This window comes from Dermacentor andersoni, chromosome 6, assembly GCF_023375885.2.
Source record: "Dermacentor andersoni chromosome 6, qqDerAnde1_hic_scaffold, whole genome shotgun sequence".
NCBI lineage: Eukaryota > Metazoa > Arthropoda > Arachnida > Ixodida > Ixodidae > Dermacentor > Dermacentor andersoni.
This window is the reverse complement of record NC_092819.1, coordinates 106161681-106188481: the sequence shown is the minus strand read 5'-3', so window position 1 is coordinate 106188481 and position 26801 is coordinate 106161681. Positions and strand designations below refer to the sequence as shown.

Sequence of the window (26801 nt, the reverse complement as noted above, 5' to 3'; positions counted from 1 at the left end):
AATACGTGAGAAGACCCAAGTAAGAACGCAGTTCACTCACGTTTTCACTCTAATAACCAATACCAATTTCACTCTAATAACCAATGCGACCGAGTAATAGTGGCATCGCCGTAGGAATAAATAACTCCGCAGTTTTCAGAGGATATATGTTTTCTTAAAGAAAAACGCACTTAACAAAATAAAACCTCACCATATCGCGCATCTAACACCGAATGTGTTCGTACATGTGCCGCAGCTGTTTGGCTGACATGATCTTGTGAATGCGATTGCTTCCTGACGACCGCATTTCAGTGGGTGCGAAATGCGAAAACACCCGTTTACTTAGATTTAGGTGCACGTTAAAAAACCCCAGGTGGTCCAAATTTCTGGAGTCCTCCCGTACGGCGTGCCTCATAATCAGAAACTGGTTTTGGCACGTGAAACCCCATAACTTAATTTAAATTTTTGCTTCCAGACGTGCATGACATTGTTTAATGGCAAATGAATTAAGCGATTTGCCTGTTCACATGTTTACCGCTTCTACTGTGTTCGTGAGCTTTTAGTTTTGAAATCAGCCTAAGCGTCGTGCGGCTGTTTGTATGCCCTTGTTGGGTCGGCTGTATTTTCACGCAAGCTTGAAGAATGTCCGCCTTTCCACCGATCTCTGCGCCTTTGTCTTAATTTCAGAGGAAGTTATCAGAAAACATGCTACGGAGCTGCGCGCTTTCCTTTTTCGGCGCAACACCAAGCGCACACGGCTTTCTCTGCGTTGCAAATGCACCCTTAGTTTTGCGTTCCGTACAGTCCATGCTCTGGTGGTGCCCTCTCGCCGCGTCGACGTGAGATTCCACACGCGCGGGCTCTCCTTGACCCCACCACCTTCTTCTAGAACACTATTGGGGGCTGGATGGATGGATGTCATGAGCGTTCCCTTTGGAACGGCACGGTGGGTTGCGCCACGAAGCTCTTGCTATTATACTTACTGGCTAATGTCCTACCTAAGTTAAACAATTAAAAAAATATAAACACTATGAGTTCCCACACCCAAATTTTCTGATCCCCTATTGCTAACTGTGCTTTTGTACGTCTCCGTTTTTTGTCGTTCCCCTACTTTTCGTCCACCAATCCTCCGATCGCCTCTTACTAATGCCTATTGAGGACATGCTTACGTTTCCACTGCTCCCACTGAACCCAAGAACTTCAAGGAGGCCAGTGGTGCCTAAATCGACTGCTGGGTAGACGTCTTCACATTCTAATAAAACATGCTCCATAGTTTCCCTAGCTTTACCGCAACAAGCACATGCTTCTTGTTCCTTCTTATATCTCGCTTTATAGGTGCGTGTTCTAACGCATCCCGATCTCGCTTCGAAAAGTAATGAGCTTCCCTTTGAGTTATAATAAATTGTTTCTTTCCTGATTTCGTTTTTTCCTCTTGAGTAGTTACTCATGGCCGGTTTCCTTTCCATTGCCGCCACCCATGAGATTATTTCAGCCTCTCTGACTTTCCGCTTGACCGTCTTTGTAGCTGTGTTGCCCACCCTACCGGCCACATACTTGCTGGTAAGCTTCCTGGTTCTTTTCCTCCACTGTGAAGCAATGTTTTCCCTGTACAGATACCTGAACACTCTCCCAGCCCATTGACTTTCTTCCATATTCCTCAGGCGCTCTTCATACTCAAGTTTACTGCGAGCTTCCCTCACTTCAAAACTAGTCCAGCCCATATCAATGTCAATATCACCGAATGACTGGGTCAAATCTCGGTGTTCCATCGGAACCGTTAAAAAAGGACTCCAATGTAGGGACTCTAATTTCTGACCAACAGCCATCGCCCAAGGTTCCTTTGAAACTATTCCCAGAACGGCTCACGTAAACTACAATAATTTCACTGTAGCATGAAGTCGCTGGAGAATCATTCACAAGCCCCCATGCTCGGGCCTGGGAGTCTGCCATTAAGACGGTTCTCAGAAAGCCCAGCCATGCTAGCAGAGTGGGCCAATCGCGCCTCGGCCACGCGACCTCCACGCTAGCTTCTGTGGAAGGGTGTCAAGTACTAATTTATGCCTCCGATGCTGTTTACTTCTCTCTCTCTCTCTCTCGCCCTCACACACACAAAGAACACAAAATTACATTACAAACTTTGCAATACAGGAATGACAACTAGGTTAATGTTTAGTTATTGCAGAAGCATACTGCTACCTGTATTTCGTGACCAAAATGGTGGCAGCGGCGGCTGCGAGGATGCCCATCGAGTGTCCGTATAAGCTCCATCTCAATAAAGTATTGAGACCAAAGGAAAACCATCGGCGTTGGTTAGCACCCAAAGAAATGATTAGGCCGATTTGCCTAGACGTTTGCCATGCAGTGCAGGCACCACGGTGTGGTTTGCACAGAGCTGCTCAGCAGGAAGGCTTTTGTTTGAACGCGCTGCGCTCACGCCAGCAGCAAAAGCCAGGATGGTGCCCAGGCTGCAGGAAAGCCCATTGTGTGCAGCGTGACAGGACGTCCAGCTGGTCTCGTAGCTTTTGTAAGGAAACGCACTTTGGGCATATCTATAACAACTAATTCTGCCCCCATGCGGCGGCTGCTCATACACTTCGTCACCATGACAGCACGTAAGTTGCGACGGCCGCGTCAATGGCGACGGATCAAAAGTGCCTTGATCCTCCGTATGATTGTCATCGCAATAACAACATTGGAAAATGTAAGGCAGTCCGAGCAACTATGACATGAAGAACTTCATAGTCCTATAAGGCATATAGCGCATCGTTTGAATGTAAAACAATGCTCGTCATGGTTAGGGTGGCGGGGAAGAGATCTTGACGCTATCCTCGCAGATCCTTTGGGGGGGGGGGGGGGGTGGCTGCCGATGATAGACTGAGGCCACCTATATTGCCAGCAAACAGCAGCCAGGCCAAACACGGGAAAGTAGACAAACAAAGCGTCGCTATAAAAAAAGGACTACATCCAGTAGCATGTATATACTCTATCGGCAGGTGGACAAGCGTGACAACCTACATGATAATTTTTAAATTTCGATATCCGCTGTCGAAGGCTGTCTGGAGATTGTCGTGTCTTGCCGGGTTTGCTATTTTCATGGAACGAAAATAGAGGCATATCAGTGTAACACTCGGCAGGCATTAGTCCTGCAGTGTACCTAAATGAGGCTAATAATAATGATCATTAGGACGAGCAGAAATACGATTATAGTTTATTCTGCACAGCAGAAGTCTCCAAACAGCGTGGTCCAAGTGCACCTGGTGTGTGCACGTATTTTCTGCCTAAACATTTCATATATTTCAAACATTTCTTACATCCTAATCAACGCTTGTGTCTGTTTTGGACAGTCTTCCGTGTACAGCAGAAAATTTTGAACATGCCAAGCTACATTAGAATATTTGGATAATCACCATTACGTGCGAACTACCAAAGGTCTCAGTAAATACTGCCCAACTTAGGCAAAATACCCAATTGTTTAGCTAGTAAATAGCAGAATGTTAAAACAACCCAATTATTCTAAAGTTGCCTGAAGTAGAAATAGGAGGAGGAGGAGGAGAAGGAGAACATTTATTTAAAAAAACAAACGACAAGCAGGTGTCTTTCTGCTTGCGCGGGAGGCGCCCTTAGTCCAGGGCTCTAAGTTTACCTCATTTGCGTAATTACCACCTTTCCCACAAACACAGGTCGATGAGCAAAAGCTAGCTCATCTAACCCTTTATTACCCTGAAATCTTATCTAAGTAGTGCCATTAGTGCTGGGCTAAGCTCCGAGTCATTTTATTGTTGTCTTTTAAGGCATACAGTTGCTGTATCGACAGCGTCAACGGAGAAAATTTTAATGCGAAGGAACATTGTGTGGCTAATCCGTGGTACACTTTGCAGTCGATAGGTAGGTTCGTGTCTCGCCTTGTTTCACAAAAATTAAACTCGAATATGTCCAGGCGCGAGATCGAACTTCCGATGCTGGCCTCACCAACTGGATGCTCATGCATTTACTTTATTTATTCCCCCCCCCCCCCCCCCCCCCGATCACACGCATACTTCTTTCATGCCAACACCGACTAGCTCTTTGAGATGACTGCCGCGAGCGTCGCGTCACATTTACAGCAAAAACTAGAGCATGCATGTGCGCGCGCTAGTTTTCATTGGCACGCAGACTTACAACCCTCTTTCCCATTCGTCAAGAGCGAGAATTTGCCAGTTTCTCCCATTCTGTCCTCGTGGCGTCTAACGCTTTGAGACAGTGTGTTGGATTGTGCTGCCTTTGGGATCGGTCCACATTCCCCAATCCTTTTATCGTCGCAGAACGCTACGAACACGCTGCACAACAGTGTACCGCCTTCAGGATCAGCCCAATTGTAACAGAACAGGTTTCAATCTGATTTCTTCTTCGAGGAGGAGGAGGAATAAACTTTTATTGTACAAGCAGCACTTTATGATGGCCGGGCCTAAGCCTCCCATGAAGGGACGTCGAGGGCTTGCCTCGGCGCCGCCTCACGGCCGTGCTGGGTCGCCCAGGTTTGGTCGTCGAGGGCGGAGCTCCGCAAAGCCTCATGCAACCTCGACGAGAGGGTCGTGGTGTTAATGTGTGTGTGTACTGTGCTGGGTACTCCCACAGCATATGCGGAAGCGTAGCCGGGTGAATGCCACAGCACCGGCAGTTGGGAGCAGTGTAGACGTCTGGAAATATAAGGTGGAGGCGGGCGGGTGAAGAGTACGTGTTTGTTTGTAGCAGGCGCAGGAGAAAAATAATATTCTGCAGAAGCCACCGATGATTACTGTCAATGTAAGGCTTGTAAGTGAATAGCCCAAACAAACGAGCGAGAGATCAAGACTGAGAGAGAGAAAGCTAAAAAGTGTGCAAGAAGAAGAAAGAGAACGAGAAAGCAACAAACGACCGTTTTATTTGACGAGAGCGACCGTTGACTATCGACCACCGAATAGCCCCGAACAACCAATAAAACTGCCTAAATAGCCAAACAAAGGTATTTGCTATAAAAAAGATATCGCCGCCGTGTTGGAGGGGGGGGGGGGGCAGAAAGCTTGGCGGCTGCTAAATTGTGGGCAGCAATTGACTGTAGAGCACGGTGATTTTTCCTGGAGAAAGGTGCCTCTGCAGCACCTTCGTACGCGTGCATCCCGGTTGCATGAAGCATGGTTCGATCCTGCGTGTTGGATAGAACCATGCTCGCCACCCGAAAATTTATGCTGGCCTGCACCCAGAAATTTCAATTTGCTCCACCCCCAAATGTCAAATTGGGCCACCCCCAAATTTTAAGTTGCGCCACACCGAAATTTCAAGTTAGCACATCCCCAAGTTCAAATGGGCCCACCCACAAATTTCAACGTGGTCCGTCGCCAAATGTCAAGTTCCGCCACACCTAAATTTTAAGTTGGTATAGGCGGCATCCACTACAGCAATTCTTTACATATCGTCCTAGTCAAGAGCACGCATACTCGCCTAGGGGCTGTCAGGATTGGGGGCTCAATCCCACCGTTCGTAACTCGTTGTCAAGATTGGAGTCGGGCATGAATTAGAAGGTAGCAGGCCCATTCCGTCGTCCAACTTATCCACGCTGAGGCGTTGTCGAAGGGAAGGACTGCTGCTCATCGAGAACGAGGAATACGGGTTTATTTACAGTATCTACATCAGTCTAGCATGACTGCGAGAGAAAGTACATCAGTATAACATGACTGCGAGAGAAAAGTGCATTAGTCTAACATGACTGCTTGAGAAAGTACCTCGAGCATCTGCACAACAGCGGTTTATAAACACTCGGTCCCCCTCGATTCCAAGGTGACGGAAACGTACGTCCAGTCATCGTAAACAAGCCGCCTCCCCGCGGGATGGCTTACACACACACGCACGCACGCACACACACACACACACACACACACACACACACACACACACACACACACAGGTTCACGGTCCGGAACCGATGTCACACGGACTTCGTAGAACTCGGAGCTGACTCCCGCAGCTCGGCCGGTAGCCCGTTGCCTTGCGTCTCGAACCGCGCGTGGGAAGAGGCATCAGTAGACGTTCCCGCGGGCACTTCCCCGCTAGCAGCCGACCAGGTGGGCGGTGGCGGGCTCAGTAACAATAGCTGTACGCCGACCGCGTTTAGTCACAATGACGACGAGGCTAGAGCGTAACGCTGGCGTTCCAAGCAAATGTTTCCGCCGCTGTCGCAACTGGCTGGCAAAACTTGCACCTGAGCAGGCCGTTCTTAACAGGGCTCACCTCGCATATCACTGCAGTAACTGCGGCTGCACACCATTTCTTGAAAAATGAACGCTTCTGGGACGCGACCCAGAGCAACGTGCTCGTGAAATACGTGATGCTTTCCTAATACACGAACATTGTGATACGTGTGTAAGCGCGCCCTTGCCACCTTACATGGCTGCTGTCGCGCGAACAGGAAATACCTAAGACATGACCTTCTTGCAAGGCTGTCTTCAGACTGATTTCTATTTTTTAGAACGCAGAACTCGTGCCTCTCCTTCCTGTACTTCTTTTGCCAGCACTGCGCGCTACGTATCCAGACTTCGCTACACAGCGAAATGCGTCACTTATCAAATGTATGATAAACTGCCGGCAACAATGGCATGTCATATCTACAATTCTGAACCTTTCTGCGCATAGGTACTCCTATATACTGTAACTAAAAGTGCAATAAAAGAGGTTTAAAGTTTGTAAACAGGGATAAGGTGCCTCAGAAATGCTGGCCAATGTTTCGATAGGAGGACCTATCTTAGTCAAAGGCGGCGGCATCATCCACGGCATGTTAGTTTTAAATGGTTAGTGCAGTGACATCACGTGCGGGTGTTGTCGTTGGCGGTTGGTTATAAAGGGAGAGACTTCAGAGGTAATGAGCGCTGTCGCCTGACGTCTGTGAGCCTCGTTCCCATGACGAGGGGACAAGAGCGGGAGAGTGGGAATGCGGGGAGAAAAGAAAAGAAAGAAGAGGGAAAAAAAACCGGGGGACACCAAGAGGTAAAAATACAATAAAAGGAGAAAGAACAAAAAAAGAACGAAGGGGGCATGGGATAGCGTTGAGGAAGCGACAGGTTAGGAGCATTAAGAGGTGTCATTGATGGCATGTTTTTGTGGCATTAGAAGAGCTGGTCAAGCAGTCAGTGCGTGAGTAACACAAGAGACCAAAAAACTCTTGTCTCTTGTGTTACGTACAGACCGCCTGACCGGCTCTTCTAATGCCACAAAAACATGCCGCCAATGACACCTCTGAATGCTGTCTAACCTCTCGCTTCCTCAACGCCCTCCCATGCCCCTTTCCTTCTTTTTCCTTGTTCCTTCCCCCCTTTTGTTTTTTCCTATTGGTGTCCCCTCTGCCTTTCTCTTCTTTCTTTTCCTTTCTCCCCGCCTTCCCACTCTCCCGCTCTTGTCCCCTCGTCTTGAGAACGACGCTCACAGACGTCAGGCGACAGCGCTCATTACCTCTGAAGTGCCTCCCTTTATAACCAACCGCCACCGACGACAAACGCACGTGACGTCACTACACTAAAAAAAAAGTTATGGGGTTTTACGTGCCAAAACCACTTACTGATTATGAGGCACGCCGTAGTGGAGGACTCCGGAAATTTCGGCCACCCGGGGTTCTTTAACGTGCACCTAGATCTAAGTACACGGGTGTTTTCGCATTTCGCCCCCATCGAAATGCGGCCGCCGTGGCCGGGATTCGATCCCGCGACCTCGTGCTCAGCAGCCGAACACCATAGCCACTGAGCAACCACGGCGGGTCATCACTACACTAAAGGGCCGTTTATAGTCCGACGTAACGCACGCGCGCGCGCACGCTACGTCACGTCGGTGAAAACGACCCCTCTATAGTCGGGCGCACCGGCGCAGCCAACGTAACCGGCGGCTTCCGACGCGCCCCGACGGGCCCGGCGCCGATATGGCTCCTGAGCCATTCGCGCGTCGGAGTCGGTGGAACTCTCGCACCACAATGCATTGCGTGCGAAGAAAAAGGCGCCAACACAACTCCGCAGACGGCTTTTGCGGACGGCGCGGGACTTGCCGAACGTTCTGCGCATGCTCCGAAGATAGCAGCCGGCGCCGCGCGCGTTGAAGTATAGAGGGGATGGCATCTCGGCTGGCGCAGCGCAACCGACGCAGCGTGACTGACCGCGGACGACGCTCGCCCGCGCGCCAATAACGTCGGACTATAAACGAGCCTTAAGCTTTTAAAACTAACATGCCGAGGATGACGAGGCCGCCTTTGACGAAGATAGGTGCTCCTATCGAAACGTTGGCCAGCCTTTCAGAGGCACCTTAACCCTGTTTACAAACTTTATACCACAGTGGGGTATTCCATCTGTCAGCCCCTTTCTTGATTTTGGAATAAAAGAGGTTGTCAGTCGGCGCTGTGTACGTCGTCTCTGCTATCGTCCTGTCCTTTGAGCGGTTTTAGAGCGTAGCTCTTAGCGCCCGTTCCTGGGCTGAGTGTCAGTATCCCTCGGCGTAATTGCGCAAACGCGCTCGTACCACTGCTCGCGCGTTGTTCGTCATCTTCTTCCACAGCTGTCTTCGATGCCGCTCATCATGTCAGTGCTCCCATACTGCTCCTCGTGCTCGTGACACTGCTCGCGCGTTCGTCCTCGTCTTCTTGCACAGCTGGCTGCGACGCCGCTCATCTTCAGCGTTCCCATACTGGCCCTCGCGCTCCTGCCACTGCTCGCGCGTTTGTCTTTTCCCACAGTTGGCTCCGATGCCGCTCATTATGCGAGAGTTTACCATACTTTCAGGGGTGGCACAAGAGAGGGGGGCCGTACGGGGGGCGGCAGCCCCCCCTCAATTATTTTCGCCTGACCCCTTTGCCATTGACCCCCCCCCCCCCCCCCCCCCCGATAGCGCCGAAAAACTGACCCAAAGTAGGCGGTATAAAACAACATGCCAATTTTTATGTCTTATATCTTGGAGGTAGATGTATGAGAGCAATGCTGCTTACAAAGGATGGCCTTGCTTAAGCATAACAATTTATTCTAGAAAATTTCTTATCCCAAGCAATTACCCTCCCGCTTGTGATAGAATAGGCGCTTGAAATACAGCGCGAACTGCCGCAATAAGATAAAAATGGTTTGAAAGGTTCTAAATGGATTTAATAATGGGCTACACTTCATTGTTCAGTCTGCTTGCGCGAACCGGCATGCTCGTGCCTCGGATGCAGTAGGCTATTTTTCAGGCGCCTTCCGCTCACAGGCCTCTTCGGCAGAGAGCAAGCTTCGCCCTGCCCAGGTCGCATAACCGCGCGGGCTGTGTAACCGTAGGTAGCACACATATACCACGCGATGGACGCACACATATGTTTACAAATGGAGCTGGTTTCAATGCCATTTCATGTGATCTCCGCTGGGATACTGGGCAGAGTTGAGCCTTGGCCATGCAGGGATCCCAGTCACATCGCTTAAGTGTAGTGTAACCCAGTGCCAGAACACTCAGTACGTGCAGTGCCATGTACCATGTAAATGTTCATTTCCTTAGCGGAAGCCTTGATGTGTAAATATGATGACTTTTAATTTAAATCTTACGGCGTTGCTGGAATAGCTTATTGACACTGATGTGTTGAGAATGCCTTCAGCCCAGTCAAGCTGTTGCTAAAAGAATATAGCCATTGAGGAAGTCGTATCCGCATCGCAACACTGTTGTGCTCTCGGATGAGCGTGTTGTACATAAATAAATGTACGTCTTTTTTCACATTATTTCATGGTTAAATGCCGCAAGGAAAGCACGCCGAACAACTACAAAGTCCGGGTAATTAAATTGAAGATAAATATGATAACAACGTTAAGAAACAGTGGGATAAATTATAATGCACAGTACGTTGGGCAGAGCAATGGTTGACATCTATTGAAGAGGCTCAGCGTCGATATCTTTTATGCTGCACTTACCTAAGCAGAACACCGGGCATGTTTATTGGAGTCTTGAGCTACTGAAGGAAGCGTAGGTGCTATGTAACAAGATTTATCTTGGCTCCGATCGATTAATTAGAACATTTATAAAATATGAGAGGAAAGCGGAAGCGGAAGCCAAAACACAACGCTCAAGTTTCTCGCCTCCCTGCCCTCCTGAAGAAACTCACTAGTCGTGGATGTCCCCCAACAAAAAAACTTCTGGCACCGCCCCTGCATACTGCCCCTCCATCTGCGAAGGCGCTGACGGCACTGGCCCACTGCCAGTCGGTGCCGTGATTTCGGTCTAAAATTTGCCTCAGTATATTCCGAGTTGATAACACCCATACAACTGCGCCCAAACTTTGCATTAGAAAGTGTCATGATCACCGGAAATTTTTACGCCCTTAGTCAACAGATTTTACTTTCATTGCGATAGCAATTATATTGACACTCCAGGCGCATTCTTTTCATCGACGTCGCCATGATATTGCATATAAAGTTCAAGGGTGATAACACCGTCGCCGCGGGCCGTAGGCTGTATGTGCGAGTGAAAGCATGCGAAAGAAGCCGACGATCGCGGTTGAATAGCGCGCGCAAGGAAGGAAAGCGCCAAGGAAGCGAGACTTCCTTCGTCACGCGCTAAGTATCGGGGGAAGAGAGGGGGGCGGCGTTGTACTCCCACAGCAACGGCGAATTACGCGGCCGCGCGCGCCATACCTTGAGAGCGATCTGCGTTCAGGTGCAGAGTCTAGGTGCTTAGACGACTCATCCCTTTGTGCGTGCTTTGTTCTCGCTGCTCAGTTTGCGTTGAAGCGATAGACAGCACGAAGGTCACTACGCTCGGTGCTGCTGCCGCTCTTCCTCACGCCAGCGTTTCGACAGCGAGTCTCCGCGCTCATCGAGCATGATGTCTTGATTTTTGCCTGTGCGACCTGTCACCATATTTGTTAATTTATTTATTAAGTAAATGTTTGCAAGTTCATACGGCCAATAAAACTACTGTCCTTACTTTTTATAGCTGTCTGTTGACTTGCTACCGCAATCGATGCTTCGCCTCTTAAGCGAAACTGCGACTTCTTTCTTTTAAATTCAACCAACCTCATCAAAGTTTGTGGCATGGTTGCCGAGAAAAAACGATTCCTCTGTCCACATGTATATACATGACAGGAGCCGCCGAGCTAAAGGATCTTTTAAGGACTGGTGTAAATCCAGACATATCGCAGCGTATTTAATTAGAAAGGCGAGTTGTGCCAATTAAACGCGATCCGCTTACCATTCGAGTCATTTGTAGTGTCGTTCCTCGTATTGCGTCGTGGAAGCGCCATCCCCGATCGCAAGCGAGATGACCTCTCTACTTTCGGCAGGTGTCACCCTGTTCCAGCACATTCGCGTAGATATACTGGCAAATAAGATCACGAGCATTCTTCTAAGTGATATAGCCACGAACTAGAAGCGGAGCGAGACTGACATAAATCTTAGCATAACCGAGAGTTTGTCACCTTCCATGCTGAACACACCCAGCCCTAAAGGTACACTATAGGAAAATATTGATTCGAGCTTGCATTGAAAGATTATGCTTCTGTAATAGTGAATTCGTCTTTCGCATCTATAGAGCAGAGCTTTCGTAAGCAAGAAAGGAGAAAAAATGGAAAAAAAGAGAGAGTGAACCACCTGTAGCGGATTGCGGCACCCCTAATCAACGTCAGCACTGGCTGGTTCGTAGAGAGCGCCAACAAAGCAGGCCACGTGGAGATTACGTCAACTGGTTCGTCTAAACGCGGCCGGTTCAATGCAGTTTCTCCGGAAAAGCGAAGCCGTATAGCGAAGTATAAAACTATTTCACGAAGGAAGATCACACACACGAGAGAAGCCAAATTCTTGGTGGTGGGAGAGGATTCAGGCTGCGAAATTGAACTGTCTCCTACTATGACTTCTTGTATATACTCATATAAGGCCGTCACTTCAGTGAACAATTCTTTGAGGTCGTCCCACGATGTTTCTCTAAGTACAACTGTTATGAAAATATATATATATATATATATATATATATATATATATATATATAATGTCCGCAAAGCTGTTCGGGCCCCAGCACAATCCCCACGGGAAAATTATAACTTTCCGCCTATGAGATGACTACACTGAACTCAATGGCATGACATGCATTTCTTTAGCTAAATATATGCTGGATATGCTTGTCGTGACATGCATACGGGTCATTAATGAAATTTCATGCCGGTATGTCACAAAATGATTGGAATAAACGCCGTGATATACATGCCAAGCGATGACACGATTCCCATGAATGTCGCAACATGCTTCACAAGATTGAGATAATTTCGTGACATGCGTGAATGTATCGGCATGACAATTTCATGGCAAGAACTTGCGTCGACGCAGTGGACGAAGTTATCTGCTAACTTGGGCCGATGACCAGACGCTCGTGTTCGTGTTACCGTGTTGGTCTGCTTCGTCATTCCAGCTTCATAATCCGGCTCTCCCCTCTCATTCTCGCGGGCCATCTACGCGAACACCCGGTGGTGGTTTCACCCGATTAAAAAGCGTCTGCAAAGGAGGTTTCTCACGAGCGTTAACTTCCGAGCGCCGGACAACAACGCGCCGCCTCCTCATTCCTCCCAAAGCTCGCAGCGGACTTGCGCGGCCCTTGTCGTCGTTACCAGGCTGCTCAATCGAACATCGAGGCGTGCTCTTTCCGGATGCACGTAGTGTCCGAGTACGACAAGGCTCCATCGAATTACACTATGGCACCGCCATCACGGCTCGGCCAAGGCGAGCGGCTGCACCACGCCTTTCGTCCGAGTGGCCATGAAAGGACATGGGCTTCAGGTTGTGCAGTCTGTGACCCGTTTGTGACCTGCATGTGATTTCACGTGCTGCCCTCAAGGAACATTTAGCTTCTGCGCTTCTTGACCATCTGGCACCTCCGTGCCGTTTGTTCACATGGTTTCGATTGCTTGTAGAAATCGTGCAATCGTACTTACCGTCGTCGCCGTCTTGCTGCTGTCGTCTCCCATACGCACTCTCGCGTTCTTGTTCACTGTAATCTCGTCACACACACAAATACTGAGTTTACATGAGTATACTGGTCAACCTGGTAACGATTTGCGGAACCTCAAATGATGTTCCATTTCCAGCTGCCTGCAAAACGCTCCGCATTCCCACAGTGCATGCGTGAGATCTGCACAATTTTTTTAAAGAATATTGTGCCTGGTCACGCTTCGTATCGTAGGGAAAGAACTGGTTGCGCACTTTTCGACGAGTGTTTTTATTGTCAAACTAACTTTACATAACTTGCGCTAAGCCATCCGTACACATGTGCAAACGATGAAAAGTCATATCGGCACTCGGACGCATGACAATTCTTCATTTGATGTCTTGCGTCTTCTCCAGTTGCGAGCGGTGATCAGCTACAATCCCGAATACCTGAATTTCATGCTATTTAGTCGTGTAAATAGCTGCTCCGATCGAATGAATAGGTTTGTGGAAAATGAGTGATCTTTGAAAAACGAAGTCGCGAATTAATGCTAGAAGTGGGAAATTCTGTTAGTGTAACTTATGAGACGCCAATCTAAGCGAATAGAAGTCCTTGATGAAGCTGTGTAACCATTAAACCTATCTAAATTAAAAGAGCGAACTATTACACCTAACCATTCAAACTACGTATAAGCTACGGCCAAGAAAATCTGCCGAATGACGAGCATATTCCTTCCTCATTATCATTTTCTTCGAGGAACCAAATAACCATTCTAATGCTGTTTTATGAGAACTGAAATATGCAGCAGGGACCCAATATTCACCACAGCCCCGTGTCTGACAAGTTGTGTTTTCTTGTAATGCAACAGGAGAAACCGCTAAGTAACAATATAAAATACGCAAATAGACGACTAGCTTGTCGAAGATTGCTACCTACCATGAAAATGCTTGAAGAATAAACTCGAACACGCACTGATTTTGCATATCACAAGCCTCATCGCTGACTGAAGGGAAAAAAACGAGATCCATCATGTATTTGCCTGCTTTGGGAAGCTTACGATATTGAAAGCAAAGCCGGAGCTACAACACGTCGATGGTAAAAAAAAAGCTTCTCTGGAATCACGTCTGTCGCGTTGCGCTGTTATTGCACAGCTAGCAGAAACAATTCGCATTGCACCGCGCAGTAACCTTCGGGCACGCTGCCAAGGTGACCGAGTACATGACGTAATGATTGCGACTTGAACTTCAACATTTCACAATGTTACGAGCCCAAATTAAGAAATTTACTAGCGCCAGATGAGGCGGCAGACTGCGGAAGGTGTTTTGGGACATCAGCTGATATCACGAGCGCTTCACTCTGCAAAGGTCGAATAAAATCTCACTTTGCTTCCCCTGTCACTTACTTGACATCATTTCATTCCGACGCTAAGCGTGTTTTGGCCAAATTAATTGTAACGTGAGCGCCGTTTCGGCTAGGCTGCAATGTCTTCAGCACATGACAGCGTTTAGAAGTCTGTGAAGTTGTAACGCCCTAACGAGTTTTCACAGCCACTCGAAGAAGGAAATGTTCTTAAATTTCAATAACCATTGCTGTGGAGTTGTTGGGCACGGTCTAATTATGACTAGTTTTTGTCTCAGTGTTGACATTTCATGTTCTTTGTCCTTTTCCTGTTTCCCTTGACTGGCATGTTCATCCATGACCTCCGAGACCGAAAGGCACGCACACTAGTGAACTTGGACGTCATCGTTTATCTAAGGAAAAGACAAAAGAACTATGTGACCTCTCATACATTCTCATCCTCTGTTATTAAATATTAACTATTTTCTCACAGTCTGTCTCCTTTCTGCATTTCATTAAAAATGTCCAGATGTGAACATTTGCGAAGTCCACTGCTTGCTTTCTCTGGCGGCTGCTTAGCTTCTCATGACCGACACTACTGAATTCTTTCAGTACGAAGTAGTCCCAAAAACAAAATTTACGACGCAGTTTGCCGAGAGAACAGTCAGCGCTGTGATTGATGAAAATGCACCTCCCAATCTGGTAGAACATCCGCGCTGATATGTTAGCGTAGGTTCTGAAGGGATATTGCAAATCCGTTTAGCCATCTGAGGCTCAGCTTTAAGAAAGTTTAATGAAGTGAATACATGGCCAGGCAATTCGGATTAACGGAGTATCTTTAACGCAGATCGCTGTAACAACGTGTTGAAGTGCGCGGCATAGCAGAAGGCTTTTCGTCTTCCTTATTTGCATACCCGACAGCCTCGGCAGAAAACTGCGCAACACCGCGTGCTTTCGTCGGCTTCTTCGTATCGCCACGTTGACGCGCCGCTGTTTATCATGACCGGGAGAACACATTTTCGTCTAATTTTCATTTCATGTACTGATACTCACAATTCTGTTTGGCTGGAAATTAAACGAAATGAAGCCGACTGAAATGTTTTATCGGCGTATAAGCCTATGCGACGAAATACTTCATTGTAGCAGATGGCAAAACGGCTCAATAGAGGCAAAAGAAAAGGAAAACTCATTCGGGCAAGGACCTTGGCTTCGCAATTCAGAAGCGGACCGTTCTGTGAGGACGAATGCGAGCTCTGCGAAGTGTGATGCGACGAGACCGGCGAGTGCCACGGACCGGCCACTGATCTGTTGCGCTGCCTCGTGCGCCCCGAATGGCGCAAGCCCAATGTCCAGCGCCACGCGGTAGTTCACGGAGCGGTGTCATTCGGAGTGGTGACGGTGGGCTGCTGCGGCTGCGTCGTGGTCGTGGCCGCCTCCTGGTCCTTGGCCGCGTCTTCTTCCTCCTTGGCCCGCTTCTCCTTGCGGCACAGCATCGCCGCGCGCAGTTCTTCCACCAGGGTGTTCCAGACGGCACTCTGCGCAGCACGAAAGGAATGCGCCAGTCATCGACACGTTATATCAAAAGAACAAAACAGCGCTAACGCAAGATTCGGACAGTCGCAAGGTCAAGCCAAAGGTTGCTTGGTAGATTGAGACTCGAATCAAAGGAACTAAAACTGAACAATGAAGGAGGTCGTCTCGATCCGGCACTGATATTCGTTTCGACGAGACAGGTTGTCTTTGGTACGCCTGGACGAAAGTGCTTCGAAGCAGCTTTTAAACAGCCCCTAAGCAGACGACGCGTGCCCCTGTTGGTTAACGGATATGACGTAATTACGAGCCCGTCGACCCGAGGTTTATCAGGGAGGCACGGGTAGCTGTAATGGCCACCTAGGATCGAAAGCCATGCCTCAGAGCCGCGCGTTCTCGGTGACGTGTCGCTTCTGGCGTACGGTAATGATGACGATTCCTTTTTTTTTTCAGTTTCGGCGCCAAAAGCGTCTACATTGCAATGATTTTCGCGACACTTTCACTCCTACTTGTAACGTAAAGATTTGCACGGAGGCTGCGCTATGCAATATATGAAACTCAGTTTTTTACGCAGTCAAAAGTTTCGTTGAAGGTGGAGAAACTCAACGAATCTATATGGCCTGTAACGATGTTATCAGTAGGTCTGATATGGTGACCTTGTAGTTTCCTACTTTCTGACGTATTCGTTCTCTGCTCTTAGCATGGTAACATTTAGTAAGGCGTACAATTTTACACCCAAAGGTAAAAGCCACGCTGTAACTGATGTTAGAGTAATGTTAAATTTGAAGGTAACATCAGCAGAAGCACTTTAGAGGTCATAAATTTATATATATATCTATATATCTATATATATATATATATATATATATGTATATATATATATATATAATATGAGAGGCAGTAAGTGCAACTGGATTGACTTTAGAACTTATCGTAATATACTTTGCTATGGCGTAGTGTCCACTAACCATGGACTCGGCGCTGAGGTTCTTCTGCGCGTGTCCGCGCACAAAGATAAAGAGCATGACGAGCATGGTGATGACGAGTCCCAGCAGGAGGAAGACGAAAACCAGGCTGAGGCGGCCGAAGCGCACTGTGAACGGGGTGGGACGGTACACGGGCTGCTCACGAGGGCAGTTGATCGCACCCTGCTCGTGCCACCAGTAGTGGCGAAGCAGCTGCAGGGTGCCGTCGCTCTTCAGACGGATGATGGCCGCCGACACCTCCGACCGGAACGCGCTGCCTGCGACAGGCGATCGTGCCCGGGCAATCATTCTCTGTTACGGGTACGACTAAGGTACGACTAAGGTACGACTAAGGTTCGACTAAGGTACGAACACTTGAAACAAGTGACCTTGAAATATAAAATCGTATACCGAATCTTTCTCATTCCTAAGCAAAGTGAAATACAAATGTTCCGAGAAGTCTGTATGAAAAAAACATGCTTAGTTACGTTATTTGACAAACGTAACGCTGTATATATTTTGACGCGTGTCTTTACCCTTAATACATGTGTGTTAAAAGATTCACAAATTTGTTTTGTGGAGGTAGTGCAATAGTGAACGGCAGTAAGGGCAGTCTATCCAGCGTTCTATGCCGGGCGCTCGTCTTGGGCGAAGGCTCGTCCAGGACACCCTCCGGACATAGAACGCGGGGTATTCTCTATGGCAGCTACCTGCTCGAAACAAACATACTTGTGTATTGTTCACCGCACATTTAAAATAAACAAATTAAGCTTTTTGCGGTAGATAAAGGCTAGCCTACTCAACATATTAATTCTACATAGGTGGTGATGATGATGATGATGATGATGATGCACCTTTCTAATGTGGCACTTACCCATAATGAGGAATGCACCAGGAATCGCATATTGGTAAGCTCACTTAATAAGTTAAAGAAAGAACATAAATACGTGTAACTTTGGAATAAAAAAAATATTGTGTAATGGAGCGAGGGGACGAGATGAATAGATTAGAATGTCATATTCTTCCTTCCCATTGTTAATCTTTCTCAATTCCCACAGGCTGCGGCTCATGCACACCTTGGTTCACATGTAATGCTGTTACCAACTTGATGTCAGGTCAATAAAGAAGCTTGGAATTGAGAAACAACGGAAATGTTATCGTATCTTGCACACAATGACCGCAGCTGTAATGAAACGAAACAAAAAAAAAACACGTCACTAGAAGCGCGTCATAAGGTGTAGTGCTCGTTGAACGAGCTAAGCGTACTATCACAAAACTGAAAATAGTTTGAAGGAACTCAAACGTGGGTGTATTGGCCATTTGATAAATAGCTTGGCTATATCAAGACAGCAGGCCTGAAGGCTGCCCAAGGCTAGGCATGCTTCTTTAACGACTGTAAACATGTGCTCATGTTATCTTCTTACATTCGCTCATGAACCGGGTCGTCTGCGCACCAAGCTCAGTTATCCTGCAGCAGAATCGGACGTGCGTCTGGTTAACCTCCCTGCCTTTCCTATCTTCTATTTCTCTCTCTCTCTCTGCAGCAGAATCATTCCAAATATTCTCCCCTTGCATGATACTTTCAGCCTGCAGAATGAAAAAAGAAACTGTTGTTGTCACTCTTAGTATTGACCTCACTCTCAAACATGCCTCAAAGCCCGATTTTCGTCGAAGATACCTTGCCGCCATAACCCAATTTCATTTACAGCTGCCTCACTCTCTGGCCTGCCCTCTCCCTAACCTTCCAGGGAACACCGGTATCACATATCACGGTCGTTCTGGAGCCATAAGGCACAGTAGTAGGTGCTAAATAAATACGTTTACTCTCTCTCTCTCTCTCTCTCTCTCTTAGTATTCGAACGGAATGAATATTCGATAGCTTGGGATAGTGAATTCTCGAATTGAATAGCAACAATAACTGTTCAATTTATATTAGAAATTTAGTATATTCGAACACCCCTACTTTCCATCACAATTATAGCACATTTGTGTGGTTTATGTCCCCTCCCTGCTCCGATTAGCAACAATGCTGGACCTCCTCTAGACTGGTTCTCGCAAGCGCCTGCCCTAGCTAAATGTTCATTCGTTACAACAGAAATCACGTGGCATAGCTTCAGCGGCAAATGCTTATGATGATTCCCCGTGCAGCAGTCAAACGAGCACAAGAGACACACTGATGAATGTACACAGCTGGGCTGTGAGACCATATATTCGAGGTTGAATTACGCATTGCGTGTTGAACCGTACGCGACCCATAGAAAGCTGGCAATATTTGAGTGCATTCAGCGCAGTTGAAAATTTCTATATAAATTTTTCGATGTCACAGTTGAATCCTACAGCAGTGTGACAACGCTGACTGGTGAAGCAATGGATTGACACTCCCGGAAAGGGCTCTTTCGGGTCACAAAAGCTGATCTCGAAGGCCATGGTTTCGTGTACTACACCTGAACTGCAGGACCGGGAAAGACGTCACGGCCGTCATTCCCTGTTTTGTTTTTGCATGTGCTTCTTGGCGCCTGCTGCACCATTGGGGGCCAGAGCGTACCGAGCAAAACGATCGATGGGGTCTAGAAATGTTCCAAAGCAAACGACACAGCAGTGGCCTCTAATTTCCTGACGTCACACAGACCATGCCGAGATGGCCGTCGCTGCTGGTGGGAGGGGTTTATATGCAGCGATTTCAAATCGAAATTTCAAGCTGAAGCGTGCGCTGAGAGCCTAGTTCTTTTTGTATAATAATATTGAGCCCTGTACTCTCGTTACAAGGATACACTGAGAATAGTCGGATGACCATGTCATCGTTCCTTTAAGCACAACTAGAAGGCTAGTTAGTTAACAACAGTTCATCTCTACTGTTCTTTCAATAAATAATTCACAGCCATGAAAAACCAATTGTGTGTCAGTGTGCTTTTTGTTACTGTGAAGCAGTCAGCGCAAGTAGTAGAAATGATCATCTACACGCACGCTAAAGCGCAACACTTCGTCTGATCTCGCATTATCAATCATTTCTTAGAGACTCGATTTCTTTTTATATGACGGCAAAGGGTTCGGTATTAACGGAGAAAATAAATGGCCAAGGTTTCATGTGTGATCTTTACTCCTAATCCACAGCGCCAGCACTTAGTATGGTGTCATGGCCTTGAAACTCTTTTCGCATGTCTGAAGTAGTTTTCTTCCATGAAAAAAAAAAAAAACCTAAACACTCTTTAGATTCAGTATCCTCGTACCTTTTATAACACAATATAGTCTTCGTTCATCGACAAACTATTAAGTAATTGATTAATTTGTCCCTAGCAGACGCTGTCTGAATTTCATGAGGTCACCAGGCGCCTGTGTAAGAACTAGAACCCCGGTTTTTGTTATTGCGTATCTCGTTATTTATTTATTTATTTATTTATTTATTTATTTATTTATTTATTTATTCGGCTTACCAAAGCTCCTCTCGCGGTACGACTGACATTTACATTACATCAGAACCTTTGTTCACACATACAGCTCATCTTAGCATTGCTCTCTGGTTTCTGTTTTGGCAGCGTGGTTTTCCTGTATAAGTCCATTTTGTTTTGAAACAAACTCTAACCTATAGAATGAATAATACCGGTTGTACCGGAGATATCTATGTAGCCGTCCTTTCGCCAAAGATATTTTTATTCCTCGCCTCGACGAAGACAGCTCTCCTTGCCGAAACGTTAGGTCCCCTAGTGTGACCGTTCTTTGTCCCTTTCAGGTCCTCGTCTTTCTAGGAATACCTGCCTTGTTTGAATTTCTAATAACAGATGGAATTAGACAGCGGATGGAAGACACCGCTATCACAAAGTAGATGAATGAACGATTTGTTGGTACTTCTTACGATTCGTTGTTTAGTCCGCATCAAGGCACACGTACCCTTGGGCAGGGCGAGGGCATAGCCCGAGGAGCCGATGATTTCCCCCACTTTCTCCACCTCGCAGTACCGACTCTCGAGGTACTCGAGGGCGGGCGACTCCATGAACATGGCGTACGAGCCGCCCATGACGCGATCCAGGCCCGCGGCGTAGCTGTTCACGAACGCATCGTGGCCCTGGCTTTGGATGCCCTGCCAGAGCTTCATGTACTGCGGGAAGGTTGAGCGCTGCGCAGGACGGCGGAGATAAAAAGAAAAGACAATCACGATCAGTAGGGCAAATCAAATTACGCTTGTAGCGCGTATGCACAAACAAAATTTTCTGGTCAACCACACAGCACGTAGTAGTGCCTAGCCATCGGTCAGGAAGTTGATGAACCATAGCTGCCACCTCCGATTAGTTGACGTATATCACATAGTAACATCAACGAAAATTTCAAATGTGCACAATATAGCAGACATGAAATATTTACGAAGCAAGAACCCACACAATTTATTTTTGTCACTCTAACTACTGTAACGCGCTGTTTGCTTATCTACTCCCAAGGCCAACTATAGTTTTCAAAAGGGCATAAACAACTATAGAAAGCCTTTTATAGAACATGAATACAACAGGCTTCAGTCAACGACATAACGCACTGTAGTGCAATATTTCTTTAACTATATTTTTTTTTATTTCTAGTGATATAGCACTATGCCTTACTCATGGTTAGCGTGGGCAGTCTCACAGAACTGCTCTTCGGATATGACTTAATTTCACACCCTCTGTTAAAACCAGCAGGCGAATTATATTTATGCGTACCCTCCCAGCTCAGTTAAGTGTCCAATTTCGTGAGGTGACTCCTGTTTGTTACGACGCCACTTCCTTAAAGAATAATTCGATGATATTTTCCCTAAAAATGCAAAGGTACTATCTTGCAGCATGTTAAGATCTATATTAAAAAATTGTTTTTTGTACATGCACATCAGGACAGCTATTGCCATTGACGCTTACCAATCAACATCGATAAATGGCGCTTGATGAATAGGCTTAATTGAACATTATGATACTTTTTATATGTTGCTAGGAAACACGACACAATTAGGTTTAATTATACTTTTCTTGGCGGGAAAATATCTGGTGCTGCCCATGTGCGAGACTTTGCTGTTATTGTTGACTCAAAGCTAAATTTTCGGTTGCATGTGTCTTCAATTGTTTTGCGCGCATTGAGACATTTTGGTATTATTTCTAGGTTAACAAGACAATCTCATCGGCACTAGTGTATGCGTACTGTTTACTCTGCTCTCCTGAGACAACGCCTCGAGTTTGCGTCAGTAGCCTGGAATGACGTCTCCGTTAGCTATTCCAGTCGGATCGGAAAATGTTCACGGTCAATTCGTACGCATACTGTATGATATATATATATGGGTCACCGTCGTTTTTATAACTATGATTCTCTCTTAGCAGACCTCAGTATGTCTACTCTTCGTGACAGGGGACTTGTGCGTGACATGCAGCTCCTTCATAAAATTGTGCGTGACTCTATTGATTGTGACCAGTTATTGACGTCACTGCAATTTCGTGGGCCTCGTACAAAAGCCGCCAAATGCTGTGACACATTTTATCCTGAGATGCATGCAATTTGTCCCATGACTCGTTTGCTGGTCACCTATAATCTATCCTTTCATAGCGCGGACATATTTGCCTAAGCTGCTGTTTTTCATCGCTCTTTTTGGATTATTGTTTTATTGTCTATATTGTCTTTGTGATTTTCCTTTTTTTTCTATAATGTGTCTGGTTCATGTCCTGGTGTTTGTATCTGACCTAGTGTGCGCTCGTTTAGGCCAATGGCTGTTGAGGCACATTCAAAATATTATCTATCTATCTATCTATCTATCTATCTATCTATCTATCTATCTATCTATCTATCTATCTATCTATCTATCTATCTATCTATCTATCTATCTATCTATCTATCTATCTATCTATCTATCTATCTATCTATCTATCTATCTATCTATCTATCTATCTATCTATCTATCTATCTATCTATCTATCTATCTATCTATCTATCTATCTATCTATCTATCTATCTATCTATCTATCTATCTATCTATCTATCTATCTATCTATCTATCTATCTATCTATCTATCTATCTATCTATCTATCTATCTATCTATCTATCTATCTATCTATCTATCTATCTATCTATCTATCTATCTATCTATCTATCTATCTATCTATCTATCTATCTATCTATCTATCTATCTATCTATCTATCTATCTATCTATCTATCTATCTATCTATCTATCTATCTATCTATCTATCTATCTATCTATCTATCTATCTATCTATCTATCTATCTATCTATCTATCTATCTATCTATCTATCTATCTATCTATCTATCTATCTATCTATCTATCTATCTATCTATCTATCTATCTATCTGAAGCGCAGAAAAGTGCGGCATTGGACTTTTTTTGCATATTTACGATTGTTTTCTCTTTGCCTACCAGATTTCGTAACTACCTTTCTAGCATAAGTTTTAACGGTACGTCTAGGCCACCATAAAGTAAGTACGTCAATTCGTTCCGCAGTGGTCGTGATGGGTTTTCTGTCTGCGATTCTCGTTCACTGCTTCTCGTGACTCCCAGGTTTTACGAGCTTTCAAGTCATTAGTGCCTCCTCATTTACTTGTGATTATATTGCATTGGGTGCTCGAGCATAGTGGTCTATTTCTAAACGAATTGGCAGATTACATGGGGGAAAGCGTGCCTGAATGATCTGGTTATCCAAATACTACCTGCATCAGCTTTCATTACAGGAGCTACAGATCAGAGACAAATAATGCTGCCTGAATTTTACAACATCCTCAGAGCTTCAGCACTTGTCGCAATCACTAAACTACGCTGTCTAATTCCATTTCTAAATTTTAACCTGCCCAGAGCTTGTCTGGTTCCTTCGCCGAACTGCTCCTTTTGTGGGGAAAAAGAAACAGTAGATCATTTCATCATTGATTACCAAAGATACTCTAATTTGCGAAAACGAACCTTAGAAGCCCCCTTATACTAGACTTAAATGTTGAAATTTTGCTATCTTTTGGATTCCTAGACCTTTAGGTGCAACCACAGGAAGGTTGGTGATGCCATCCGGGATTTTATTGCCGGGCAAATGGGATTGCAACTATAATATCAGAACTTAAGGCTTAGCTATTTTTCTGCGAAGTCGATTTCGATTAGCTGTGTTATTGCTTTGATTTATTCCTTCATTCCAATGAAATCATGAGTTACCAGTCTTGTACAATTATTCATCAACTACCTATTTACAAACTTTGTTGGCATTTTTTACATTTCGCTTTTCTTATCTTTTGTGTGTTGAACTACTTGGTTCTTAGCCAACGCCCGAGTGAGCATGCGCCACTAACATCTGAGCTCTCCATCCCCATCTCCATCTTCGTTGTTGTGGCCCCTCTCGCCATCTTTAAAGCCCAGTAGTGCAAGTAAACCCCACGTCCGAAATCTCCCTGTAACATCAATGGCGGAAGCGTGGGCTAAGCGGAAACCCACCATGGAACTTCGCAGTTGATATCTTGTGTGCCATTAGACAATGTCAGCTGGAAGGTGTGCTGGTTCAGCCTCGGCTACCTCAACATTTGTTGTCCTGACCTAACTCCAAGACTCTGACATCTTCTCCGGTACTGACACCATGAACGTCGATGACCGAATACGGCTGGGTCCGCAAGAACAACCGCTGAAACCCAACTATCATGCTGGCCAACGTCACCTACTACCTCTAGTGAACGGCCCCGTCTTTGGTTCCAAACACGCAAGGAGGAATTGACTAATTGGGACACCTGCAAGCAAGAACTGCAAATGCTCTTCGGGAAACCAGTCGGGCGTAAGCAAGCCGCCTAGAAGCAACTTTGGTGCCGGGCTCAAACATCTACTGAGCCGTACATCCTGTATATTCACGATGTATTAACGCTGTGTCGGCGGGTCGACGACAAACTGCCGAAGCTGACGAAGTCAGCCGCATTCTTAAAAGCGTCGCCGACGCCACCTTCGATTTACTCATAATAAGAACTGCTAGGCCGTTGACGACATCATAAAATAATTTTTACACTTAAAGCAACGAAGAGTGGTCGTGTCAGGCATGACCGTTCATAAGGTCTTTGTCAGGCCCTAGTAGTCTTTTGCTCTTGCTTCTGTTTCTTCAATAGAAACAAAATTCAACTTCAACAGTTCGTGCGGCTCCCTAACACCACCGCTACCTCATCGGGCGAGGTAGCGGCGGTGTTATAACTTGAGCTGTCTTGTGCATCATGAGATTACGGCCACGTCTCCATCTATTTCTCAGGCTCGTATTTACGGTGAGTCTCAACCGGCAGTATTTTTTTATTCAAACCATCGTACGCGAAGATTTGGCGAGTGTCGGCATTCATCCCATGCACCTTGGCTGCAACTCGCCCGACGGACAGAAATTTCTTTCGACCTATCCACCATCAAGACGCCGATACAGAAATCCATACTGACGACACTATCCTGAGCCTCAGCACCGTCCTAGTCCAAAGGAGCGACGGACTTTAACGGGTGATAGCTTACGCTAGCCGGTGGGTGTCAAAAGCGGAAGTCAATTATTCTACAACCAAAAAGTAATGCCTCGCCATCATTTGGGCTGCAACAAAATTCCGCCTATACGTATAGCAGGCCGTTCAAAGTTGTAAGCCACGATCACGCGTTGTGTTAGCTAGCGAACTTAAAAATCCCTTCGGGACGCCTGGTGCAGTGGAGCCTCAGACTGCAAGAAAATGATATGCAAGAATTTTGCCCAGTTACATAATTAGTTCTACTGCAAATTAGCTATGGCTAGCCGATTCGTCCGTCCGTATGTCGGTCACCTGTACACCGAAATCTCCTCCGGTGCAACCGCATGCGCATGAGCGAAATAAAGAAGGAGAAAGAAATAGAGGCGCACGATTAGCCAACACAACTTAGATAGCGCAAGGCCTGTTTCTTTATACCTGTTTTTAAGGCGCCAAAAAACAACACACAGCACACAAGAGAGGACAACGGGACAGAGCGCACTGTCCCGTTGTCCTCTTTTGTGTGCTGTGTGTTGTTTTTTGACACCTTAAAAATAGGTATAATGAATCAATACCAACTTGCCCAGCAAGAAGTTCTCTTTAGGCCTGTTTACTCCAATCCATGACGTCATGCTACCTGGCTTGAAATTTTCATAGACAATGCTGGCGTGACGAAAGTGGTGACGTCAAAATCACTGTTGCCTACTCGGGAGCATCCTCATTAGATTCTACGGAATTCGGGCCAGGTAACATGGCTTCGTGGATCGGAGGGAAAAGGCCTTGTGCTACCTGGCTGGTGTTGGATTAGCTGCGCCAATAGTAACGTCGTTGCCCTGCGTCGCTGCCGAGTGCGCGCGCAGCAGTTTCTCTTCGGCCCCGAAATGGATAGACCACGTATCATACGTACTCGTGAGGAACAGGCAGCTTTCGATCAGCGACGCGGCGAGTAGAACTGGGTACGAGCTCGTCTACGTCGTGCCCATGTTGTAGCCCGGGTGCAAGAACAGGCTCGTGCAGCCGAGCACAAGCAGCAACTGCGTATCGAAGATCCGGCAGCCTGCCAATCCCTCGTTTAATGAGCCGTTGGGATTAACCCAGTGATAAACACCGGGGCCGTGCGTTTAAGCTTCGCCCATTAACCGTCTGTACGGAGTGATTGGGCGGTGATTTTTATTAATAATTAACTTCGCAAATATTATAGCCAGATCAAAATTGTCAATCAGAAGATTGTAAGGCATCATGAACTATTCCCAATCCACCTTTCGCTTTCTCAATACGTGCTACATAAAATGTTTTTTTTTTTCCCAAGCGTTAAAGAAAGCTCGAAGAACACAAACAAATGCTGCGGGACTGTTCGCGCGGCACTTCTCATGTGCTCTTGCGGGCGTCTTTCAGGCTTGGGCAGAAAGTTTAATGTAGCACGTATAGGGCAACGGAAAACACCTGAAAGTTTGCGCCTGAAGTTTGCAAAGAATGCTTTGCATTAAAATAATCTGACTTGCTCCAAGCAACGGCAAAGCACATTATATTGGTTCTTCCGAGCTAGGAGCACTCCCGTATGTTTAAATTTTAGCACAAGTTACGCGACACACCCTGTATTGATGCAAATATGTATACATCGGGCTAGAGCTC

At 46.4% G+C, this 26801-nt stretch overlaps 1 protein-coding gene across 1 annotated transcript in view; it reads right to left on the bottom strand.

The window, feature by feature from the left end:
- Positions 1–13155: 13155 nt before the first annotated feature.
- Positions 13156–26801, bottom strand: part of LOC126522330 (glutamate receptor ionotropic, kainate 2-like) — an 84443-nt gene continuing 70797 nt past the window's right edge. Inside the window, exons 13-15 of the mRNA XM_050171060.2 lie at positions 20607–20832; positions 16725–16999; positions 13156–15761 (exon numbers count right to left, since the gene is read on the bottom strand). Coding sequence (XP_050027017.1) covers positions 15594–15761; positions 16725–16999; positions 20607–20832 — 669 coding nt within the window. The 3' untranslated portion in view covers positions 13156–15593. The remainder of the gene's footprint in view (positions 15762–16724; positions 17000–20606; positions 20833–26801) is intronic.